At 39.5% G+C, this 23,327-nt stretch overlaps 1 protein-coding gene across 4 annotated transcripts in view; it reads right to left on the reverse strand.

Moving 5' to 3' along the window:
* The window catches only part of Ralgps2 (Ral GEF with PH domain and SH3 binding motif 2), a 157,264-nt gene that overhangs the window by 105,525 nt on the left and 28,412 nt on the right, over positions 1 to 23,327 (reverse strand). For all 4 annotated transcript variants that reach the window (XM_013352534.2, XM_005363921.2, XM_026787585.1 and 1 more), the window contains exon 2: positions 7,146 to 7,283. In XM_013352534.2, the coding sequence (XP_013207988.1) occupies positions 7,146 to 7,202 (57 nt within the window). In that variant the 5' untranslated portion in view covers positions 7,203 to 7,283. The remainder of the gene's footprint in view (positions 1 to 7,145; positions 7,284 to 23,327) is intronic.

Genomic DNA, 23,327 nt, shown 5'->3' on the forward strand with positions numbered 1-23,327 from the left:
AAGAACACTGTGTAATAAAAGATACAGAAAAGGTGAGTAGAGCATGTTGCTTAGTTGGAAGAATGCTATATAAAGAGTCAGAAAATTTGAAAGCAATGTTGAATTTCCATTTTTTAGGTTCCTATGTAAGCTACACTACTGTATTTTTCTTCAATAAACATTCTGATGTTCCCTAGTTGCAGAAGAAGGAAAAGAAAAGAGAACACTGCACATCTACAGTCATGCATCACCTAACAATTCAGATACTGTCAACGTGTTGTTAAGCAACCCTGTCAATTATCACCACAGTTTACTCACACAATCCACAATGGCTACAACATGATCACGGCACCCATACACAAAGTCGCTACTGATCAAAATGCCATTATGCAAGGCATGACTGTATCTGTAACTTTAAAAACTAGGAGAAACAGAAAATACTCTTGTAATATAAACTACAAGATAATATTCAGAACTCCACTTATTAAACAATGGTCTAAGCCATTCATACTTGTTAATGGCTGATCGTGGATGTCAATTTGACACATCTAATAAAAAGAGAACTTAATGAAAAAATAGTCCCCATCGGACTGTGTGCTGTAGACATGTCTGTGGGGCATTTTCTTGACTGCTAATTAAGCCCAGACACTGAGGGAGGCACCACCACCCTTAGGCAGATGGATCTGGGCTGTCTAAGAAAGCTGGCAGAGAGAACAAGCCAGTAAGCAGCTTTCCTCCAAGGAAACTACTTTAGTTCCTGCCTTCAGTTTTCTTCCTTGACTTTCTGCACACTCAATCTGTAAATGGAAATAAACCCTTTCCTCCCCAAGTTGCTTTTGGTCATGGAAAGCCTTCCTTTTTGTTTAAACAGAAAAGAGGAAATGGTGTGGGAAGTCCTTCTGTCTATATTTTGATTTTATTGGTTAACGAATAAAGAAAACTGGCTTGGCCTATAGCACAGCAGGAAGAGGGCAGAGTTAGGAGAAGCCATGGATTAGCTGCCTAGGACAGATGCTGGGAACTTTAGCTGGTAAGCCACAGCCACATGGCCATATACAGAATACTAAAGATGGGTTAGTTTAGGATATGAGTTTAGCCAGAAATACGCTTAAGCTATTGGTCAAACAGTATTGCAAATAATATGGTTTTCTGAGTGGTTATTTCATGGTTGGGCGGTCGGGACAAACAAGTGACCCTTCCCCCAACAGTATTTAGCACAACAGAAAGCAACTACAACAAACCTGGTTTCAGAAGATAGGGGTTGTTGGGACTGACCTGACAGTGGTTTTTGGAAGATTTTAGAACTTTGGGCTAGAAAAGTCATTGAATGCTCTGAGCTTAAAGGGCTGTTCTCTAAGATCTTAAAAGCCAAGAATGCTGAAAGAAAACGCATGCTGTAGGAAGACTTGCAGCTTGTGATTACCCGCCTACTGGGGCATGGCGTCTTATACTATATACGTGGACGCAGAACCTGCGTCTGCCCCTTTTCTTTCTCCTTTTGGCCAGCTGCTCGTTTGGATTGTTGGACTCAACCTCTATCCACCGTTCAAGCAGAAAATTCTGATTTGTGAGTTTACCCCCAAATAAACAACTATCTATTTCTCAATTCTGAGCTAGTGTGGGATTTCTTTTAAGCATCCGTTCATCAATAGGTCACCTCTTCACTTGGTGCCCACGTGGATTTAAACTCCACGCCCACTGGGTGAACAGCCTGGTCCTTCCATGGCCCAGAGAGGCTTGCTTGCCTAAAGCGGTTTTTTGTAGAATTCCATCACAGGGGAGTTTGCTGCATGTGGTGACGTGGAAATTTCCCAAGCACTTGTACGCACAACCTCTGGATTCCCCAGGGCAGGGCGATTACTTGCTGTGTGGCAACTAGTGCAGCTCTTGTTTTCTGCTCCCCGCCCCTAGATTTCTTTCTCCATGTATGGAATTGATTTAATTGCTTTTAATTTGTCAAGCAACACGTATTTCTCAGTATCTAACCAGTACCAAGGTCACCAGTTGCACTGCTTCTAGTTGCAACTCTGCAACTAAGCCATCTGCTGGACAATAAAGACTGCTGTTCACCGGATCACATCATCAGGTAATAAGTAAATCCTTATGGCAGACTTCGTTACCAATGCAACTTTTAGTACCTTTTTTGCTAATACTATGGATTGTATTTCTACCTGATAGATACTTACACATTCTTTACATTTGGAGGTCACTGTCCTCATTTATTGTACAGTTGTTTATTGTCTTAGTCTTTAAGCTATATAGGTATTAAGAATTACAGATCAATAGTTATCTATGTTTGTTATACTTACAGTTAGACTAATCAGGTTCTTTAGATACATAGATAATATATTCTGCATAGATAATCTTCAACCACTTCAAAGAGCTGTAGAAAATGTCATTTAAACTTAGAGTTCAGTTAAAGTGAGACATAATTGCTCCTGGCAGTACCAATCTATTCCCGAGAGAATGCTGAGCACTGAAGACATTCCACTTGGAGCTTGTTGTCTTCTTAGCAAAAACTGGCCTTTGGGCAAAAAAATGCCCATGCCTCAACTACTAACAAGATACATAGTATCCAAAAATGTATAAGCAGGACTGTTTAATCTTGCCAAGAAAGGGTAAAAGACGGTTTAAAAATTTTTCTTGCCTTTAAAAATAGTCTGTCAGTTATTCTAGGCCTTAGCCAAAGTTGGTTGCTTCAACGTTGCAAATGAGACTTTGAGTGATTGCCCCGGTAGTCAGTTGTCTCTGTCATTTGTTGCACATTTTAGAAGTTGCTTGACTGAACTTCCTGCTTACTCAAGTAGTATTATTTCCCTTTTCAGATCTTTGATGGCTAATACAGACAAGAATTATGGGCTAATATAAGTTATAAGAGTTAGTAAGAAGCCTGAGATGCTTCGCCAATCAGTTTATAATTAATGTAGACCTCTGTGTAATTTCTTTGGGACTTAATGACTGCAGGAACTGGGCAGGACAGAAACCTCAGTCAATGACCAAGGGGTCTCAGAGAGAATTCAAGGCTTGGCACTGTAGAGAAGGGTTGGATCCCCTGGGAGAGGCCAGGAAAAGCTACTGGGGCAGAAACTCTTAGACTGTCTAAGAATTTTGGAGGAAGCAGCTGAGCACAGCATGAGTATATTAATCCACGGCTCTCTGCTCTTGAATGGGATGTAATGTACTAGCTGCTTCAAGTTCCTGCAGTCCTGACTTCCCACGGTGACAGGCTGCCATCTGGAACTGTGAGCCAACTAAGCCTTTCTCCCTGAAGCTGCTTTTGTAGCAGAATTTATCATCACAGCAAAGGAAATGAGAGGAAGGCAGAAGACAGCAGCAGGTCTGCCGCTGTGATAACCTGACTGTGTGACTGTCTGTGGGAGGACTGTGAAGAACTGAGTGGGCCGTCCAAGTGCAGGTTAATTAGAGAAGAATGTCAGACAGACAGTGGAGGAACAAGCTCAGCTAGGACCTGGGTTAAGAGTGTGTGCAGTAGTACGTATGGCTGCACTCTGCCTGTGTCCTGAGAACTTGAATAAAGAAGTTAAAGATAACTGACTGACCTGTTTGACAAACTAGTGGCCTAAAGGCCATAGAAGATATTAAGGAAGAAGTCAACAGGTTCAAGTTAAGTATTGTGTCCATAAATATCTCCTTTTAAGGAAACCTGCACTGATATGTTAACAAGTCTAAAGCTTAGCACAAAGTGGGAAAACATGTTTTGTGCCAGGCAGAACTAGTTAAAGTGTAGATCTTCATAACCCTCCTTCTCATCCAGTAAAGTTTATTATTATTACTCTGAAACCTAACACAATTCATTTACTTCTAGGAGAAGAAACAATTTTTGTTCAAATGAGATCATCTTTTATTTGGTAAGTGTTCATACACTGCTTCCTGTGAACTGGATACACAGTTACAAACACACTAACCACATATACATGACAAATATAAGGAACAGAGCCACAGTATCACAAGTAAACACACAATCTGTCTCAAGAAAGAAAAGCTAGGAACAAATTTATACAAGAAAATATGTTTTTTAAGTTATAGTTTCAAAAATACCTCCCATCTGTTTATAGAATTAGAAAAGAGTTTGTTAAAAAATACAGTATTTGAAATATATCCGGAAAGACAAAATTTCTTTTCTGTGTAGTGAGAAAGGAAAAAAATTCCTTGTGGAAAAACTGATATACCCAAGTTGTGACAGAAAGGGGAAAAGCCGACTGCTATGTAACATCAACACAATGTGATACTCTCCGAAGAGAACGTTAAATTTCAGTTAGAGCACTAATGGGAATTAAGGCTGAAGCAGCTGTGCCAGCGTGAGGACTTGAGCTTGGCTCCTAGGCGCCATCACTGGTGCGGCGGAGATGAGAGGAGCCCTGGAGCTTACAGCCTAGCTAGTCTAGCTCAGTCTGTGCGCGCAGGGTTCAGTGTTAAGACACTCTGCTAATTAGTTTTTAATGTCCAACTAGACACAAACTAGAGTCATCTGGGAAGACAGAAGAACTGGAGAACTGTCACATCAGCTGTGGGCATGTCTGTGGGGAATTGTCTTGACTGATAATTTATGGGGAGGGCCCAGCCCACTGAGGCTGGCACCATCCCTAGACAGGTGGGTCTGGACCATCTAAGAAAACAAACTGAGCGAGGTCAAAGGGAGCTAGCCAGTAAGCAGCATTCTTCCATAGTTTCTACTTCAAGCTCCTGTCCTGACTTCCCCCAATGATGGGAGTGCTACATGTAAACCAAACAAATCCTTTCTAGACCAAGTTAGTTTTAGTTAAGAGGTTTTATGGTATACCAACAGAAAGCAAGCTAGGACAGACACTGTCTGAAAACATAAACAGAGAATGGCAGAGGACGGCAGGCAACATTGCCTCTGGCCTACACATAAGAACAAACAGGTCCACAATATACCAAAGCCTGGATTAAAGGTTGCCTATGAGGCCGGGCGGTGGTGGCAGAGGTAGGTGGGTCTCTGTGAGTTCGAGGCCAGCCTGGTCTACAAGAGCTAGTTCCAGGACAGGAACCAAAAAGCTACGGAGAAACCCTGTCTCGAAAATAAAAAAAAAAAAAAAAAGGTTGCCTATGGGAGCATCTAAAGTTAGTCAGTAGGCAATAAAGAAGCACCAGTCATTTATGGAAAGTTTAAAAGCTCTATTTTAAACAGTATTAATTAAGGGCAGGAGAGATCGTTCGGCTGTTCAAAAGTGCTTCCTGCTCTTCCAGCTGACAAGACTGCAGCTCCAGCACCCATGGTGGACAGCTCACACCACCAGTAACTCCAGCTCCAGACAACCTGACACCCTCTTCTACACACACATCCACAACAACAGCCCATAAAAGAAAAAGGTATTAATTTCTATTAAATTTCCATTAAATGGACCAGAAAAAGCAGGGAAATGAGGAAGGCATAGCAGTGCATAGCTGTAATCCTAGCATATGGGAAAGAGAGGCAAGAAGAGGCTATATCCTGGGCTTAAAGGTAGCCTGGGCTTCATAAGATCTGGCATTTTAAAATAAAAACATTCTTGAGTAATTTTCACCCCTTCAGTGTGGGCAAGATCTATGACTTGCTCCTGACGAACGTATGCAAGAAAAGGAATAGAACTTCCATGATTACATCACGTAAGTTTATAGGCTTGTTGGCAGACTCTGACTCTGTTTGTGACAAAAGGATGTGGTGCCCAAAGCAACTCATGGAAACAAAACAACAACAACAACAAAAAAATATTTTTAAACAGGAAACTATTGTTATAGTTCTCTTGGGCCAGGGGATTAAAGAATTAAACAGTATTCTCTTCTACCATAGTAAGAAAACACAAAAAAGTAGGAAATGCTAAAATTATTAAGAAACATACTCAAGATTTGTAAACAAAGCAAAAAAAATTGTGAGGAAAAATAAAGGCGCAACATGTGAAAGAACTGACTTCCTAGGTCAGTCTTAACATCCGCTTCAACTCTAAGCTACATCTGCAAGGCAAGCTTGTCCTATACTCATCTGATCACCAACAGGTCCACATAATAGAAGACTATCCCAAAAACAGTTTCAATACTAATCCCAAGAGTTTTAGGCAATCATTATTATTTTAAACTACCTTAAGTACCTAAAGTACTTGTATGATGCAATTAACATGCTAATGACAAAACTTAGCCGTTTGTTTGTTTCTGAAATTAGGCATGGAGGCTCATGTCCTTTAAACTCAGCACTTGGGAGGTAGAAACAGGCAGATCTTTGAGTTCGAGGCCAGCCTGATCTACAAAGTGAGTATGAGGTCAGGCCAGTCTAGTCTACACAATGAGACCTTGTTTCAAATCAAATAAACAAACCAACCAACAAACAAACAAAAAAAACCCCTTAGAAATGGCTCAGTAGGGAAGAGAGCTTGCTATCCAATCAAGAGGCCCTAAGTAGACAGCCAGGCAACCATATAAAAAGCCAGGCAGGGCCAAACACCTGCAATCCCAGCATTGTCTCATGGCAGTAAGGCAAAGAGTGGTAGGAAAAGATACCCAAGGTTGTGCTCCAGCCTCTGCATGTGCATGCTCAGGCACATGAACCTGTACATTCTGTGCATACACCACACACACACACACACACACACACACACACACACACACACACACACACGGGGGGGGGGGATGATAGTCCTCAGAAGAACAAATGCTATGTTTTTCCCTGATTATGAGGAATCTATATCCAAATATAAATATACATGTATCTATATACAAAAGGAAAATAGAATGAGCACTCTTAAATGAGAGCAAGATGTCTAGAAAGAGAAGGGAGGAAAAAATAAGAAAAAGTAATGGGAGGGGAGAAAGACAAGCTTTCTCACATACAGAACCAAAGAGAGTGTGTGTGTGTGTGTGTGTGTGTGTGTGTGTGTGTGTGTGTGTGTGATATCAAGGCAGACTATTTGTAAAGGGAAAGGAGTCTAGCAAGCAGGAGAGGAGGGAAGGAACAAACACAAGCAAGGTCCAACGATAATAACAATAAAATCTATTATTCTATATGATGACTAAGAAAGAGTAATTGGAAAGACAAGCTGCAGAAGCTGGCTAGGCCTTGGCTCACATTGATTTTAAAATGTAATCAACCTTAATGCTTAGAACTTTAGAAAGCCAGATAAGAAACTTTATAATGAGGCCACTACATGTCTTACCTCGGAAACGGTAGCTGCGATATTAATACTGCTTGCCTGCCCGTTCATTAGGTCCATGCTTCCCTCATCAGTCCCTGATCCTATATCAACAGCAACAGGTCCAATTACTTCATGTCCAAGGCCACAAATACATTATTCCTGTTAGAAACAAAGAAGAAGAAATCAAAATGTGTGTCTTCCTCTAAGTTCATGAAAACAGCCATGCCACTGCCACACTGGGGACAATCTGTCAGTCTGCTTTATTTTTTTTTTTTCACTAAGCCACTGTGTTTGAAAGATCAGAAATAGGAAGTGTGTCAACAGTCACTACCAACGCAGTGAAATAAAAGTGCTACTTCACTCACTAAGAGAACGCTGTGAGGGAGAAAACTGCACAGGACTTTTAGGTTAACTAAGCAAGTATCTGAAACATGTGGCAAAGAAATACATCCCCCAACTCCGTGATGTTTTAAAGGTTCAGATGTCACCTCTAGATTAACAATACTGAAGAAGCTTGCCATTGTTGCTCTACCAAGATACCACAAATACAATATTATAGGACGTGCCACAAAACCACAACACATGGTATGTTCATTTGTAAAGGGCTTCAAGGTTTGTTGAGTGTCCTCCATCCGCTATCCCACTGAAAACATGGGTACACTTGCAGTGGGACAACAATGCCATCACTAGTCCTACAGAACACAAAGAACAGCCTCTGGGACACCAGCAGGCAAGTGAGGAAGGAGGAACACGACTCAAGACATGTAAAACTCTAGCCAAGTATATTTGCATTAACATTGCTATTTATTTCCACTTTATTAAAATCGGAATGTTCACTTGAGATTTCAGTGTCTTTCCCAAGCAATATACCATAAATTCTTCTTTTCCATATATTGACAGGGGTAAACAGACTTAAGTTTCTTCCTAAACTTAAATATCTTACTTCGTAAAAGAAACTCTACGTTAGGTATTCTACATTATTTACCATACAAACTGAAATGTCCATGATAATCCACCAATTCTATTTCCTTTCTGTAACAAGTGCAGGCTCTGCTGGACCTGATGACACAGCCTGCACTCTCGGCTAGGCCGGGTCTGAGCAGGATGACCACAAGTCCAAGGGCAGAGCAGGCAACCGACCGGAGGGAGAGGGGAGGTGGGCAGGCAGCAGAAATACAGCTCACAGTAGAATGTGCCTGGTTAAGGACCTAGGTTCAACTCCGGGACAGACTTCCCTCCACCTCCCAGGAAACCATGAGCTTACAGTCTACATCTGAACGCAACAAATCAGCTTTTCTGTAGTTTCCTCATGTATAAAACGGGAAATAGTAAGTGTCTACTTTGCAGAGCTGTAGTGGAGAGAACTGAACTAATATGCATTTACAGACGACAAATATGCTCCTACAACAATGCAATGAGGATCATAAAGTTTAAATCTAACAGTTTCCAAACAAAGAAAAAAAGGCAAACTCTTTAAATATACTGCTGGCAATCAGAGTGTACCTGGTGAGCACCATAAGGAATCCTACCATGCAAGGAATGAGAATATGTTTCTCAGATGGACCAAACATGCCCCCGGGGTTTCAAATGCTTCAAAATCATAACTAATGACAGCAGCTTTCAACAAGCACTTATTACCTTCATTTCTTCAGATTAGCCTTAGTACCTTCTAGGGACGTAACACCATACGACAATTTTTAAGATATATTTCAATTAATAGGCTTTAGAAACCATTTACAAAATCAATATGAAAATCAAGAGCACAGAAATTCCTCACACTATCTCGCTGCACAGGCTCCATTATCCTTACTATATCCTGTGAAGGTGAGGCTGACATTTGCCCTGCTATACTAGACATCAGCTTGTGCTGGGCACGAGGATATACATCTGAAACCCCAACCCTGTGCGGCCAAAGAGATCACAGCCCAAGACCAGCCTGAGCTATACAAGTTCTCGGCCAGCCTGGGCTACACAGTGAGATTCAATCCTAACAAATAAATATTTTTACAATTCATTATACATTAAGACATTTGAATCAGGTTTTCTTGGCCTACTTTCAATTTTACTCTCAGAGAGAGTGGGGAAGGGAGGGGGAGAGTGAGAGAGAGGAAGGAAGGATAAAGGCGAGAGTGTGTGAGTGTTTTGAATCAGAATCATACTCTGCAAACCAGACTGGTCTAAAACTTTACTACAAAGCCTGAGCTGGACTCTGATTTTCTCTGGCAGCAGTGCTCATTTTGTAACAATGTTTTCAGATGATTTCCTCTCCTGTGTATAGAGGAGACAAGAATGTTTAAGTCTAGAGGTCCCCCTAGTGTTAAGAAAAAAATTGACTTAATTGAATCTTTAAGCTATTTTACAGGTTAGTTACATAAATTGTACTACTATTTACTAAATAAAGGTAATACAAACTAGGAATAAATGTTAATACATTTGATTCAGGTTTTCTTTGCTTGCTTTCAATCTCTGTGTGTGTGTGTGTGTGTGTGTGTGTGTGTGTGTGTGTGTGTGTGTTCTTAAACAGATTGTTTTCATATTCCAGACTGGTCTACAATTTACTATATAGAACCTAGGTTGGCCTCAAACCTATGATAGGTAATCCGCCTGCCTCATGTCCCATGCTTGACTTTGCCAAATTTTATTATTAAAATATTTCATAAAACCAAGTTACATTAAAATCTATTATGTGGGAAACTAAAAGAAACATGATTTATTCTTTTGGTATACATCTCAAGTTAAATGAGACAAATATATATTAGCTTGTTTCATTTTACTAGGGATATAAAGTGGCACATTCATGACTACAAATATCACAATAACTATTTTCTTAGTTAAGTTCACTAATTTCAACTTACTCCCTTCTAGTTATGAAGATATTTATTCTGGCTGTCTTCTGGGTTCTTTCCAACCATTAATGAGCTCCCAAGCAGAAAACCTTGAAATGTGAAGATTTCGATTCTTGCTTTAGTTCACAAACTAGATCATCAAACTGAAGAAATCAACCATTTAGCCTCCCAAATGCCCATCTTTTCAAGGGTACTTCCAATACTTCAAGTTTTTTGTCTTTTTCCTTTAATAAACAAAGGATTAAAGGTGATGGGGAAATTGGCTATTAACTGGTCTCAGGGTGGGCACAGCTGCACGTTCTTTCCTAAGATGATCTATGCTATGAACAGTACAGACATATTAGCCGTCTTACAAAACATACACTATTTTTGTTACTCAATTTCCTTCTATAATTTTGTTGAATATATTTTCTGGGCCTTTGAGCTGAAATTCTTCTCCTTCTTCTACCCTATTATTCTTGGGTTTGGTCTTTTTATGGTGTCCCAGATTTCCTGGATGTTTTGTGTTAAGAATTTGTTGGATTTGCTGTTTTCTTTGATCAATGAGTCTATTTCTTCTATTGTATCCTCAGCACTTGAGATTCTTTCTTCTATCTCTTGTATTCTGTTGGTTACACTTGTCTCTGTAGTTCCTGTTCGTTAATCCAGATTTTCCATATCCAGCCATCCCTCGGTTTGTGTTTTCTTCATTACCTCCATTTCGGTCTTTAAGTCTTGAACTGTTTCCTTTACCTGTTTGACTGCTTTTTCTTGGTTTTCTTGGGTATCTTTGAGGGATTTATTAATTTCTTCTAACTTTTTGTTTGTTCTCTCTTCCATTTCTTTAAGGGAGTTTTTCACTTCCTGTTTAAGGGTCTCCATCATTTTCATAAGGTTACGTTTAAAGTCAAAATCTTCTACTTCTTCTGGGTTAGGATGTTCAAGTCTTCTTGTTGTGTGTTTGCTGGATTCTGGTGTTATGTTGCTTTTCAGGATGTTGGAGGAATTCTTGGATTGGCACCTGCCCATCTCTTCCTTCAAATTAGGCCAGCAGAGTCTTGGTGTCTTGGTCCAATCTTTGCTGTGGCTGACTGTGTATTTGGGAGTTTTTCGTGGTCTGCCCTCTCTTAGATCTCCTCAGCAGGCTGTGCTAGGAGATCCAAGGACCCCGCAGATGAAAAGGCAGGGGCTTTGGGGCAGGGGAATGGGGTAAAGAAAGCCAGCAGCCAGGAACACACCCCGCTGGATGGCAAGAAAAGCTTAGGGAATCGGAGGGGCCCTGGACTCAGTTCCCAGGACCATCCGGCAGCACGGCCACTCATTCACCTCTCTGTTACTCAATTTCCTATAACAAGGAAACTAGGAGTGATATGAAATTAATTGTTGCAGTTTCTCTGGAACTATTTGGACAACAAAACATCACTGATAACTCTAAAAGGTACAAGTAACTGTACTGTCTTTGCATATAACTAAGGTTATTTCCTTTAGCACCTGAAACTACACATTCACCCTTCCTTCCCTGGGTTGAATGCTATACTGTAATACTCTCATTAGGGATATGACTAGCAGAGACTTACTGCTGTGGTCAGATGTCATTGCTGGGTTTGCCAGATATCCACTGCGGAGTTACTTCTTCAATCACCAACTCCAAATCAAGTAGACAAGCCTCCAGACTCCAATCTAACAAGGCTTCTAGCGTCTCCATCTCTATTCTAGCTGCAGAGTTTATACAGTTTATTCTAGCGTGAAGTTCATACAGAAGACTTTTAGTTTATACTATTGGTTTTTAAATTTTCTTTTGTTTCAGACAGGTTTCTCTGTGTAACCCTGGCTGTCCTGGCACTCATCTCCATAGACCAGACAGGCCTGGAACTCATAGAGATCCACCTCTGCTTCCTGGGTGCTGGGATTAAAAGCATGCGCCACCACTGCCCCAGGCATACTGTTAGTATTTATTAGTTTATATTAATTGTCAGCATATTCCCTTACTTAGGTTTTAATAATATAGACATGCTATTCACTGACTGGCTAAAATGTTGTGCATCTGTGAATCTCTTTTTATATAGCACGATTTCCACATAACCATGACTGTTTTATGGCGGCAGCATCTGCATTACTGTCATGGAAGTCTGCAAGTCCTGTGATTCCCAGTTTGACTCAAATGTCTTTAGCACAACTGGAGTTGAGCAAACTGGTTCCAGTTTTTAATGGAATTTATGTAAAATAATATCCTGTAATTTAAAAAATATTGCATTCACTTCAGAAAAAAGAAACTCTACATTTTAAATATTCAAATGGATTATTAAAAGTAAGAAATTAAAAAAATGAAGCTGCTTAGATGGAAAGGCAATTGCCACACAAGCTTAGTAAGTAAGTTCAATCCCAGAATCCCATGTAAAGGTAGAAGGAGAGAAACAAACTCCTCAGAACTGTCCTCCAACCTTTACACTCTGTGGCACATGAGCACACACTAATAATAATTAAAAACTGGAATGTGACAACAGCAGTGACAGGCTCAGTAGGAGAAATCAAATTCTAAAGACAAGATTCTTAGATATTTGATATTTAAGTTATGACAGACAGCTAGTTCTTTCTCCTTTTACATTTAATTTAAGTAACATTCAAAGCCACACTTTCTGTTACTCATGGACATTCAAAGGTATGAGCAGCAAGTGCACATGCACCAACAAGCCTACCCTACCATGTGACTTTACTTTCTGCTAACCTAAGAAAATGAGGTTAGTTCCAGATTCTAATACGTCGTTTTTATAATTAGTCATTAAAAATACTGAATACAGCCGGGCGGTGGTGGAGCACGCCTTTAATCCCAGCACTCGGGAGGCAGAGGCAGGCGGATCTCTGTGAGTTCGAGACCAGCCTGGTCTACAGAGCTAGTTCCAGGACAGGCTCCAAAGCCACAGAGAAACCCTGTCTCGAAAAACCAAAAAAAAAAAAAAAAATACTGAATACAAATAATAGTGAACTGTTTATGACAAAGTTTAGTAAAAGAAAACTGCAGTTGCCTCTTAAAACTATTTCTGGTACAGTACTAAGTGATTATCTCTGCTATTTACAGTTCACAAAAAGCTTTAATATTAGAAATTTCAAAAGAATGGGTTTGGGGATGTGAGGGTAATCTGGATGCGACATTTGTCACCTTACTGATCGCCAGGGCTGATTCGGCTGATCTAGCTGGCTAGGCGGATGCCCCCTTCCTCCCTCATTGCTCCATGTGTGTCCCTCCTGAAGATGCACACTCAGCTGAAGAGGACGCCCTTCCCCGAACAGGTATACGAGTACCTGTGCTCCCCTGCTAGAGCCTCCAAACAAGCTCTCAGGTCTGTATGAGAACCAAGACTCCAGACACACACCCAAATGAGGCAATGCATGTGGCAGTCTGCCTTTCTTTAAAAAAAAAAAAAAAAAAAAAGAATGGGTTCTGATGAAGATCTGGGTTATAGATAGTTTCCTGCCCAATATCTCCCACAAAGTGGCATTTTCACACTGTTTATATTATCATTCCTGAATGATAATTTTAAGTTTCTTGATGTTAAAGACCTACATTTTTTAAAAGAAAATAAAAAAAAATCCATTAACCAGACTGGAGAGATGGTTAAGAGCAATGGCTGCTCTTCCAGAGGTCCTGAGTTCAATTCCCAGCAACTCATAACCATCTACAATGAATCTTGTGCCCTCTTCTGGCATGCAGGCATACACAGCTAGAACACTGAATAAATAAATCTTTTTAAAAAATATTCACTATCCTTCATCATTGCATTAATGTACATATAGTATATTTCACCTCACTTATCTACTTAATAAATAAAAATGGAAAGAAAGAGTGAATGACTAAACAAAGCAATCATTCATAGGGTGAGATTATTACAAACCAGATGAGCAGTAAAAGTACTGGAAAATGGTGATCAAATATTACACGTAAGGCTACAGGATGACAGTAAGATGTGGTCATTTAATTAACACAGTTTGATGACCATTCCAGCAACAGAGTTGACAAGATAATCTAAGAACACGCTGCACTTCATAAGACACTTTGAATTCTAATCCCGGTAGAAGAGAAAAGACAGGGCCACTAAGAGGTAAGAACAGAACTCAGCAATCATTCTCTTTTTCCAACCCCATCCTCACCCATCTCCATTTGAAGCAGAGCCAGAGAGGTCAAAGTGTGGTCCAACATGGGAAGATGTTCTGGGGGAAAATATGTCTTAGCCTTATCTGTGTTGGCCTGGGCTTAATGTTGAGGTTAGAAGACAGTATCTACCCCTGCAACCTTCGTTCCAGGTACAATACCACACAGACACAGAATCAGAATTTATATTACCACTATGGCCCTAGACCCTCAACATAAGAAGTCCACATTAAAATATGTTTACATGGCCAGGCATATCTCCATGACTTTGTGCTCCACGACAGTCAAGACTACATAGTGAGACTCTGTCTTAAAAATAAATATAATAAAATTCACACCAGTCACAATCCTTCAACACCAGACAGACAGTGTTAACAAAATCTGAGTAAGAACAGGTAAAAAAAATCAGACAAAGCCTCACTGACACCAACATACTGCAAGTTAAAGAAGCAACAATGACTAGGATGACTTCTCATGAAAAACTACCAGACAGAGCCTCCAGAGCAGAAACTACCAGATAGAGCCTCCAGAGCAGAAACTACCAGATAGAGCCTCCAGAACAGAAAGGACTGAAACCAACAGCCCCCCACCCCCCCAGCAAAGAAAATCATTGAAAGCAACAAGACTTTTAAACAAAAGTACATTCTTTACAGAAGCATCACATCAACTCTGCTGAAGAGAGAATGCACAGCGTAATTAAACAGTAAAGCATCACACAGAGAGGAACTGAACAGCATGTAAGAAGTGGACAACAGTACACCCTAAAATCCTAAGAGCAGGTCAAAGGAGAGATGAAGAAAGAAAGGCGATGTTTAAAAATAAGGACTGGAGAGTTTCCAGAATAAAGGAGATGTGCCTCTTCCTATTCAGAAATCACCATCCTCGAGTAAGATAAAGAAACAAAACACATTTCTCACGTATCACTTTAAATTGACAAATAATTCTTTTAAAAATGAGTGAAGTAGAGGCAAATTGCTTATATAGGAACAACAACAAAAACACAACCCTAAAGACTTCTCAACAGCTCCAACAAAAAAGTGAGGTCCTCAACATGCTAAGAGAAAACAGTCATCAATTCAGAGCTCTACAGTTAGCTTCTCAAAAGTAGGGAGAGTGGCTAAAGAGCTGGCTCAGCAGTTAAGGGCGCACACAGCTCTTTCAGGAGAAACTGGTTCCCAGCACCCATGAACAGCTCACAACCACTTCTAACTATAACAGATCCCACACCTCCTCTTCCAGCTGCCACAGTCACATGCACTCACATAGACACCACACCCACCACACACGTGTATACAACAAATAAAAACACAAAAACACAATTAAAAAACACAAACTTCTTAAAAGAGGCAGAACAAGGGCTGGGGATTTAACTCAGTGGTAGAGTGCTTGCCAAGCAAGCACAAGACCCTGGGTTCTATCATCAGCTCTGGAAAAAAAAAAGAGCAATAACATCTTCAAAGAATTCATGTACCACAAAGTAGTACATACAGTAAGAAAACATAAAAACTATTAATTTCCAAAGTAGAAAAATCTGTCCTCATTCCTGTTTAAGTTTATACAAACCAAGCGAAAATTTAGGAGTAGAAATAACTACCTTAATCATGATTATTAAGATGACTACTATTTTTGAAGCTTTGCAAAGTGTACTAGCAATTCACAAATACTCCTAGTGTTAGCCTTTTCATAAACAACACTCTGCTTTTATAAAGGAATAAACAACTTTTCATACAAAGTCAGATCACATGTCACACACACTGGATACAACGGTATAATGCACAATGAGGCTAACATTTACGGGGTGCTTTCTACCAGGAGGCCATTAAGTATCTTGTCCTTAATACGATCAATCTAAGAGGTAGTCTATTTTTAATTATTTATTTTATTGTGAGATTATAATTACACATTCCCCTTCCCTCTCACATACCTCTTCTTGCTCTCTTTCAGATTGATGGCCTCTTTTTTCATTATTGTTGCTGCATACAATGTATATGTCTATACATAAATATTCCTAAATACACAAATACAACCTGTTCAATCTGTATAATGTAGCTTGTATGTATGTTTCCATCTGGTTTTGGCTAACCAATTTGTCCTTATACCTACAGAGAGGTTTAGTCTTCATCCTGCAACAAGGAAACTTTCTTTTGCAACAAATGGTGACCATTTCAGAAAACACCAACCAATCAAAATGCAGAGCGATGGAGCCCAGTCCCAGTGGACACATACACAACACAACTACAGCACCTAAGTGATGTGGGTTTCCTCTCTGTATGCTGGGATTACTACTGATTAATAAAGAAATTGCTTTGGACCTATAGCAGGGCAGAACAGAGGTAGGCGGGGAGAACTAAACTGAATGCAGGGAAAAAGAAGATGGAGTTAGAGAGCAGCCATGTAGCTCTGCCAGAGACAGATGCCAGACGGAACTTTACCTGGTAGGTCATAGCCACAAGGCAATACAGATTAATAGAAATGGGCTAATTTAAGATATAAGAGTAACCCAGAAATATACTTAAGCTATTAAGTAAGCCAAACAGTATTGCAAACAATATAGTTTCTGTGTGATTATTTCGTAGTCTGGGCAGCACTGGGAACAAACAAGTGGCCTCCTACTAGAGACTGGCATGTCAACATGGTTAACTATATCCACATAAAACCTGAAAAAGTTTATTTTTTTAAAAGACTTATTTATTTATTTATTTATTTATTTATTTATTTATTATGTATACAGCATTCTGCCTCGATGTATGCCCGCACACCAGAGGAGGGCGCCAGATCTCAGTACAGATGGTTGTGAGTCACCATGTGGTTGCTGGGAATTAAACTCAGGACCTCTGGAAGAGCAGCCAGTGCTCTTAACCTCTGAGCTGAGAAAGCTTAAAAAGGAATTATAGAACAGAGTTAAGCATGGCTTTTTGGTAGCAGTATTTTCTTGGGTGGGCTCTGTTTGCTAGAAGCAAGCAGAAACATGATTCCTTTAAGAGAGGTCTTCCTGATTTAGTGGTATCAGAAAACACACACACAATTTTGAAATGGTGGCTTCCTGGGCCATGCTGTCAGCATGAACTCTGGCTTTTTTAGGAGGCCGAGCATTTAAATGGGATTTGTGAGCAGCGTGTTACAAACTGCTTAATGGCACAATATAGACCCCCTGTATACCTGGAACTGGGGTGGTGTGCACTGCTTGTAGAGGCTGTAAATATGCCTCTACCACGTTGAACTGGGCAGAGCCAAAAGGCAAAGCAGCCTTAGTTCTAGGCTGCTTAACATCTTAAAAAGTGTTCCTAGACAGTAAAGGATTTCAGATACACAATAGGACAGATTCAGACATAAAAGATCCTTAAACGAGATACAGTGTGTTTAAAAAATATATGTAGGTTTGGGTAGAAAAGAAAAAAAGTAAAGAGACAGTAAATGTAATATAAAAGAGTATAGACAATCATAGATTAAAGGAGTAAAGATAATAAATATTAAACTTGTAGAAAAAGTAATAGAGTATAATATGTATATTATTGTTTGTGTTTTCTTTGAATTTTTTTGACTGTGAAGGAACTAAGTACAGAGAGACATTTCATTGTATGGGCTGCTAAGTTAAACCAACATATATATTTTAGAGGTATCTTTTGTTTTCAAAGATAAGAACCTGTGGATTAATTCCAGACTAACGTGGTTTGATGGACCAAGACCCCCCCACACACGAAAAGTTGCCATGAACATCCCCAAAAATTACTTCCCCCAACAAAAAACAGGAAGCAGTTTGGAGAAAACTATGTCCAAATTCCCAAATATTGTTTATAAATGTCTGTTTACATTTAAAGGGGATATGCTATAGAGATTTGCATTGGTGTGGATTTTGGTTTATTGATACAAATTTAAGATCAATTTTATTATATGTCAATTTTATTATATATTTCTGTTCTTGACTAAGGTATTGCGTTTTAATTCATTTAAAAATGTATACATAATTAAGAAATATAGGTTAAGAGATAATCATCTATAATAGTCATGTTAGTTAGGTTTTCTAGATGTATAGAGATATATTTCAGTTATTCTTCAAATCTTTCAGAGACTTTCAGAATACAGCATTTAAAATGTTTTAATAACTTAGCACTTTTCATGACAATAAGACACATTTGCTTCTGGCAGCACCAATTACTTCAAGAGGATGATGGGCATCGAAGAGGCTCCTTATGGAATTTGCTAGCCATTTGGACAAGAAATCGCTCTTTCCTGGACTGCTTGATGTTATGCTACAAGAACTCGACATGCAGGACCCACAGAAAAATGACTGCTGAAGTTGCCTAAAGAAGGTGAGACAGTCCTTCAGGGTTCCCGCTTCATGAAAGAGTCTACAAGACATTCCACAGGACACAGAAGAAAGTGACTGACAAATTGCCAATATAGGCAGAACTGTCATTGAAATTTCCTTCTTCACAGAAAAGTATGCTGGATACTATGGGCCTGTAGGCTGAAGATGAATGCCCGAACTGTTGCAGATGAACTTTGGGTGATGTCCAGGCAGCAAGATGTCTCTGTCAATTCTAGAGTTTTGGAAGTTGCTTACAATGCACTTTCTGTAAACTTAGGTAATATATATTATCCTTTGGGAGTCTTTGATAAAGTTGAAGAACAGATAGTTATAGTTTTCTTTAATTATGATAAAGATGAAGTAGATATAAATATTGTAACTGTAATTCTTTAATGATACCTGTTTTGTTATATGTAATTTTACTATGTTAAAATTAAAACCTTCCTTTCCATTTAGACAGAAAAGGGAAGGTGATGTGGGATTCCCCTCTGTATGCTGAAATTACCACTGATTAATAAAGAAACTGCTTTGGGTCTATAGCAGGGCAGAATAGAGCTAGGTGGGAAAAACTAAACTGAATGCTGGGAAAAGAAGGTGGAGTTAGAGAGAAACCATGTAGCCTCACCAGAAACAGGTGCTGGATAGAACTTTACCCAGTAAGCCACAGCCACATGGCGATACAGATTACTAGAAATAGGTTAATTTAAGATATAAGAGAGTTGTAAGGAGGCTACTAGTTAGTTCCTGGCAGCTACCCTCGGAATAATAACACAAAAGCTGTATTATTTAAATCACTGCTTGGTCCTTAGCTCTAGTTTATTGGCTAAGTCTTACATCTTAATTCAACCCATCTCCATTAATATGTGTATCACTACGAGGTTGAGGCCTACCAGCAAAGTTTCAGCACATCTGCCTCCAATGGTGGCTCCATGGCTTCTCCCTGACTCCGCTTCCTTCTTCCCAGCATTGAGCTTAGTTTTCCTGCCTAGCTCTGTTCCCCTATAGCTCTGCTCTAAGACCAAAGCAGTTGCTTTATTCATCAATGGTAATCACAGCATACAGGGGGAAATCCCACATCATAAGAGTAAGTCAAAAATATGCTTAAGCTATTAAGTAAGCCAAACAGTATTACCAATAATATAATTTCTGTGTGATTATTTCAAGGTCTGGACAGCACTGGGAGCAAACAAATGGCCTCCTACTACACCTAACTTCCACCTAACTTGTGGAAGAGGGGACAGAAAGACTGTAAGAGCCAGCAAATCAGAGAGTTTGCTGTGAGATCGTCTCGTCGGAAATATCAGAAGCTATCCTCAAAGTCTTACCAACATGAACCAAGGACACAATAGACACGCAAGAGTGAAAGGAGTGGAGAACACCATGAGGCCTCAGCCCTACAGTAAGAACTATTATAGGCAATAAGGAATGCTGAGAGTGGGAGAAGCTGTCTTCTCCAGGGAAGAGCACATCAACTGCTATCCAACACCATTAAAAAAAAAAAAACCAACTTGTCCAAGTTTACACTGTAGAGATGGACAGCCTGAAGAGAGAGACAAAGAGAAGACAGATGGAAGGAAACCTAAAAGATGTTTCTACTCTGGTCAAACTTAAAATATAGCTAGAAACAAAAAGGAGAAAAAAGAAAGAAAGAAAGAAAGAAAGAAAGAAAGAAAGAAAGAAAGAAAGAAAGAAAGATAGATAGATTGATCGATCCAGGGACTACCATGCTGTGATTCTGTTTCAAGAATCAAGTGGTTTCTATAGAAGACGGTATCTAGGAATACAAAGAAAGAGAGCTGAAAAGCAAGGCGAAAGCAAACCATGTTGAAGTAGTAGAAACAATACAAACACACACACAAATACAAAAGGAAGGGCATTATGAAGAGAAGATGCCACTTAGCACACAGGCCTGCCAATATGGAGAAATTCTGATGAGCTCTAATAGAGCTCCAAGCAGTAGGACCATGTCAACAGTCAAGCAGAGAAATGTAGATTAGAAGGGACAGTTACTGGGAATCACTAACAGTTTCCATATGGAAATGATCTTAGGAAACTATTACCTGTCTTTAAAATTCCTGACACACTAGGAATTTCCCACCTTCTACCAAACCAGCAGAACATGCAGGTTCTTCCCATCCAAGTTCTTCAGCCTCTTCTCTTTGGGACCCTCATTTAGATGCCTTTTCTATAAACCATGCATGTTCACATTCTGGTACTGTAGATTATTATTTTAAGGTGTGTTCCTTTGTTCATACTATGAAACATTTGTTTAATGATGTAAAGATGTGTTACTTTTATTTATGTTGAATTTGTTTAACTCTGTGAAGCTGTGATTATTTGCCTGTCTAAAACAACTGATGGTCTAATAAAGAGCTCAATGGCCAATAGCAAGGTAGGGGCAAGGATAGTCAGGGCTGGCAGGCAGAGAGAACAGGAGGAGAAATCTGGAGAGAAGAGGCAAAAGAGAACAAGGCAAGGAGGAAGCTAGGGGCCAGACACCCAGCCAGCCACAGAGTAAGGGAGTAAGTATGAAAGTAAGATTACAAAAATAAGAGAAGGAAAAAGTCCAGAGGCAAACGGTAGATGGATAATTTAGGTTAAGGAAAACTGGCTAGAAACAAGCCAAGCTAAGGCCAAGAACTTATAAGTAAAAATAAGTGTCTGTGTGTGATTTATTTGGGAGCTGGGTGGCAAGGTCCCCCCAAAAAGCCAGAAGAGAGCAAAAACAACCAACAACATTTTGGCATTCCAACATGGGGCTAGAATAAAAATAAATAAATAAACCAACATTCTAGCCTTTGACTTCAGAACTTTCCATACATTATCACCCTAGGCCTGATGCAAAAGTTTTAGTCACAGAAAACACAATGTCTAACAGACGATACCAAAAGGAAGAAAAATACACTTCACACGAATCCATGAATAATTCCCACTGCCTTCCTTGCTTATGGGGCAAAAGGTGACAGTGTAAAAGCATGGGGCATGGAACCTCAATTACAGGTCTAACCAAGTGTGTTATACTGGGCAAATTATTCACTTAGAGCAAAGAGGGATGAATTTACATATTTAATAAAAAACGAAGTCTTTAGTACATAGTATACCTATCTGCGATTCTAAACATGGCTTCAATGATGATTCCTTAGGGTTGCTAACCTCTACTGTTGACAACTGACTTTGAAGTGCCAGCTGAACCTCCCACAGCCCCAATGCTTAGGGATTAGAAACAGCTCAAATAACAATTTTTCAAATTTTGTAATACTTATGCAGTCTATACTGGTTGAGTAACTTTCCAGCAGAATAACTTTAGAAGTTTCCTGTTTTGAAGCATTTCAAATTTTCTAAGAACACCTAGTGTCTATAAACAAATGTTAACAGCTTATTCAAATACATACAATATTTCCTCAGTTCAAAACCAAAAGGCCATTTATTCTTAGCATAAATGTAAAAATATAAGCTATACTTAATTTAAATCTAAGAGTAGCAAGAATTTCAAACAATAGCAGTAGCTCTCATGGACATGAACACACCCTGAAACTGTGAGGAAATGAGTTCTGGAAAAACTCCCAATGCTTGAAGCCAACCATAATGACAGGGTTAGCAATTTCATACACCACCCAAGACGTAAAAGGGAAAAACGCTGGTAATGTTAAGTGACACTATTTAATGTTTAGAGCATCGTGTCAGAACAACTAAATAAATCATTTCCCAGGAAGCTTTACTCACTCACTCATCAAATTGTTGTTTAAGCTAAAACATCAATTTATACTTTATATTCGTTCCTAAATGTTTGAGGCACACATTTAAGAAGTGTGAGAAAGAGGGCTTGAAAACAAACTAAGTCAGCACCTTAAATTAGAAGGAAGGTGATAAAGGCAGCAGGAAAATATTTCATTTACCCTGTAGCCATTTAATACCTTCACTGAAATAGAATGCATATATTAAAGGCAAAGGGGTAGGAACACTGGTCCTCCGGTCCTGCATGGTGGCACATCCCATAAACCCAGCCCTGCAAAGGAAGTAAAAGATGCTGAGCTCCAAACCAGTTTGAGCTGCTTGTACACAGGAGATGCCATTTAACTTGTAGAGGAAGAATTTTCAAATGTTTAACTCTCAAGGGAGATAGAAGACTACAAAATAAGAGTATTTCAAGGTAAAGCACAGAAAATTTAGGACAATAACATGCTGAGTAATTCTAATACAAAGATCAATGACATAACTGGAGAGATGCATCAGCTGTTTCGAGCACTCACTGCTCCTCTTCCAGAAGTTGCCAGCACACAAGGAGGATGCTCACAACCATCTCTAACTAGCCCCTACTGCTGTGATCCTTTAGTACAGGTCCTCAGGTTGTAGTGACCCTAATCATAAAAGTATCTTCATTGCTACTTCCTAACTGTAATTTTGCTATTGTTATGAATCATAATGTAGATTTGGGGGGTTATTTTGTTTTTGGGGTTTTTTTTGAGACAGCAGTTTGTTAAAGGGGTAGTGACTCACAGGCTGAGAACCAATGCTTCAGGGGATTTGACACCTCTGGCTTCCCAAAGCACCTACCCCACCCAGTGTAATTTAAAATAATAAAACAAACTGGGGCTGTGGTGGTGCACATCTTTAATCCCAGCACTCAGGAGGTAGATGCAGGAAGATTTCTGTGAGTTTGAAGCCATACTGTCTACAGAGCTAGTTCCAAGGTAGCAAGGACTACACAGAAAAACCCTGTCTCGAAAAACAAAAACCAAAACAAAGTAAAACAAGTTCTTTAAAATATATATACAGACAGCAATACCACTCTTGGGAATATACCCAAGAGAGGCCCCATCATACAACAAAAGTATATGCTCAACTATGTTCATAGCAGCATTGTAATAGCCAGAACCTGGAAACAACCTAGATGCCCTTCAATGGAAGAATGGATGAAGAAA

Source organism: Microtus ochrogaster, assembly GCF_000317375.1.
Source record: "Microtus ochrogaster isolate Prairie Vole_2 chromosome 6 unlocalized genomic scaffold, MicOch1.0 chr6_random_2, whole genome shotgun sequence".
NCBI lineage: Eukaryota > Metazoa > Chordata > Mammalia > Rodentia > Cricetidae > Microtus > Microtus ochrogaster.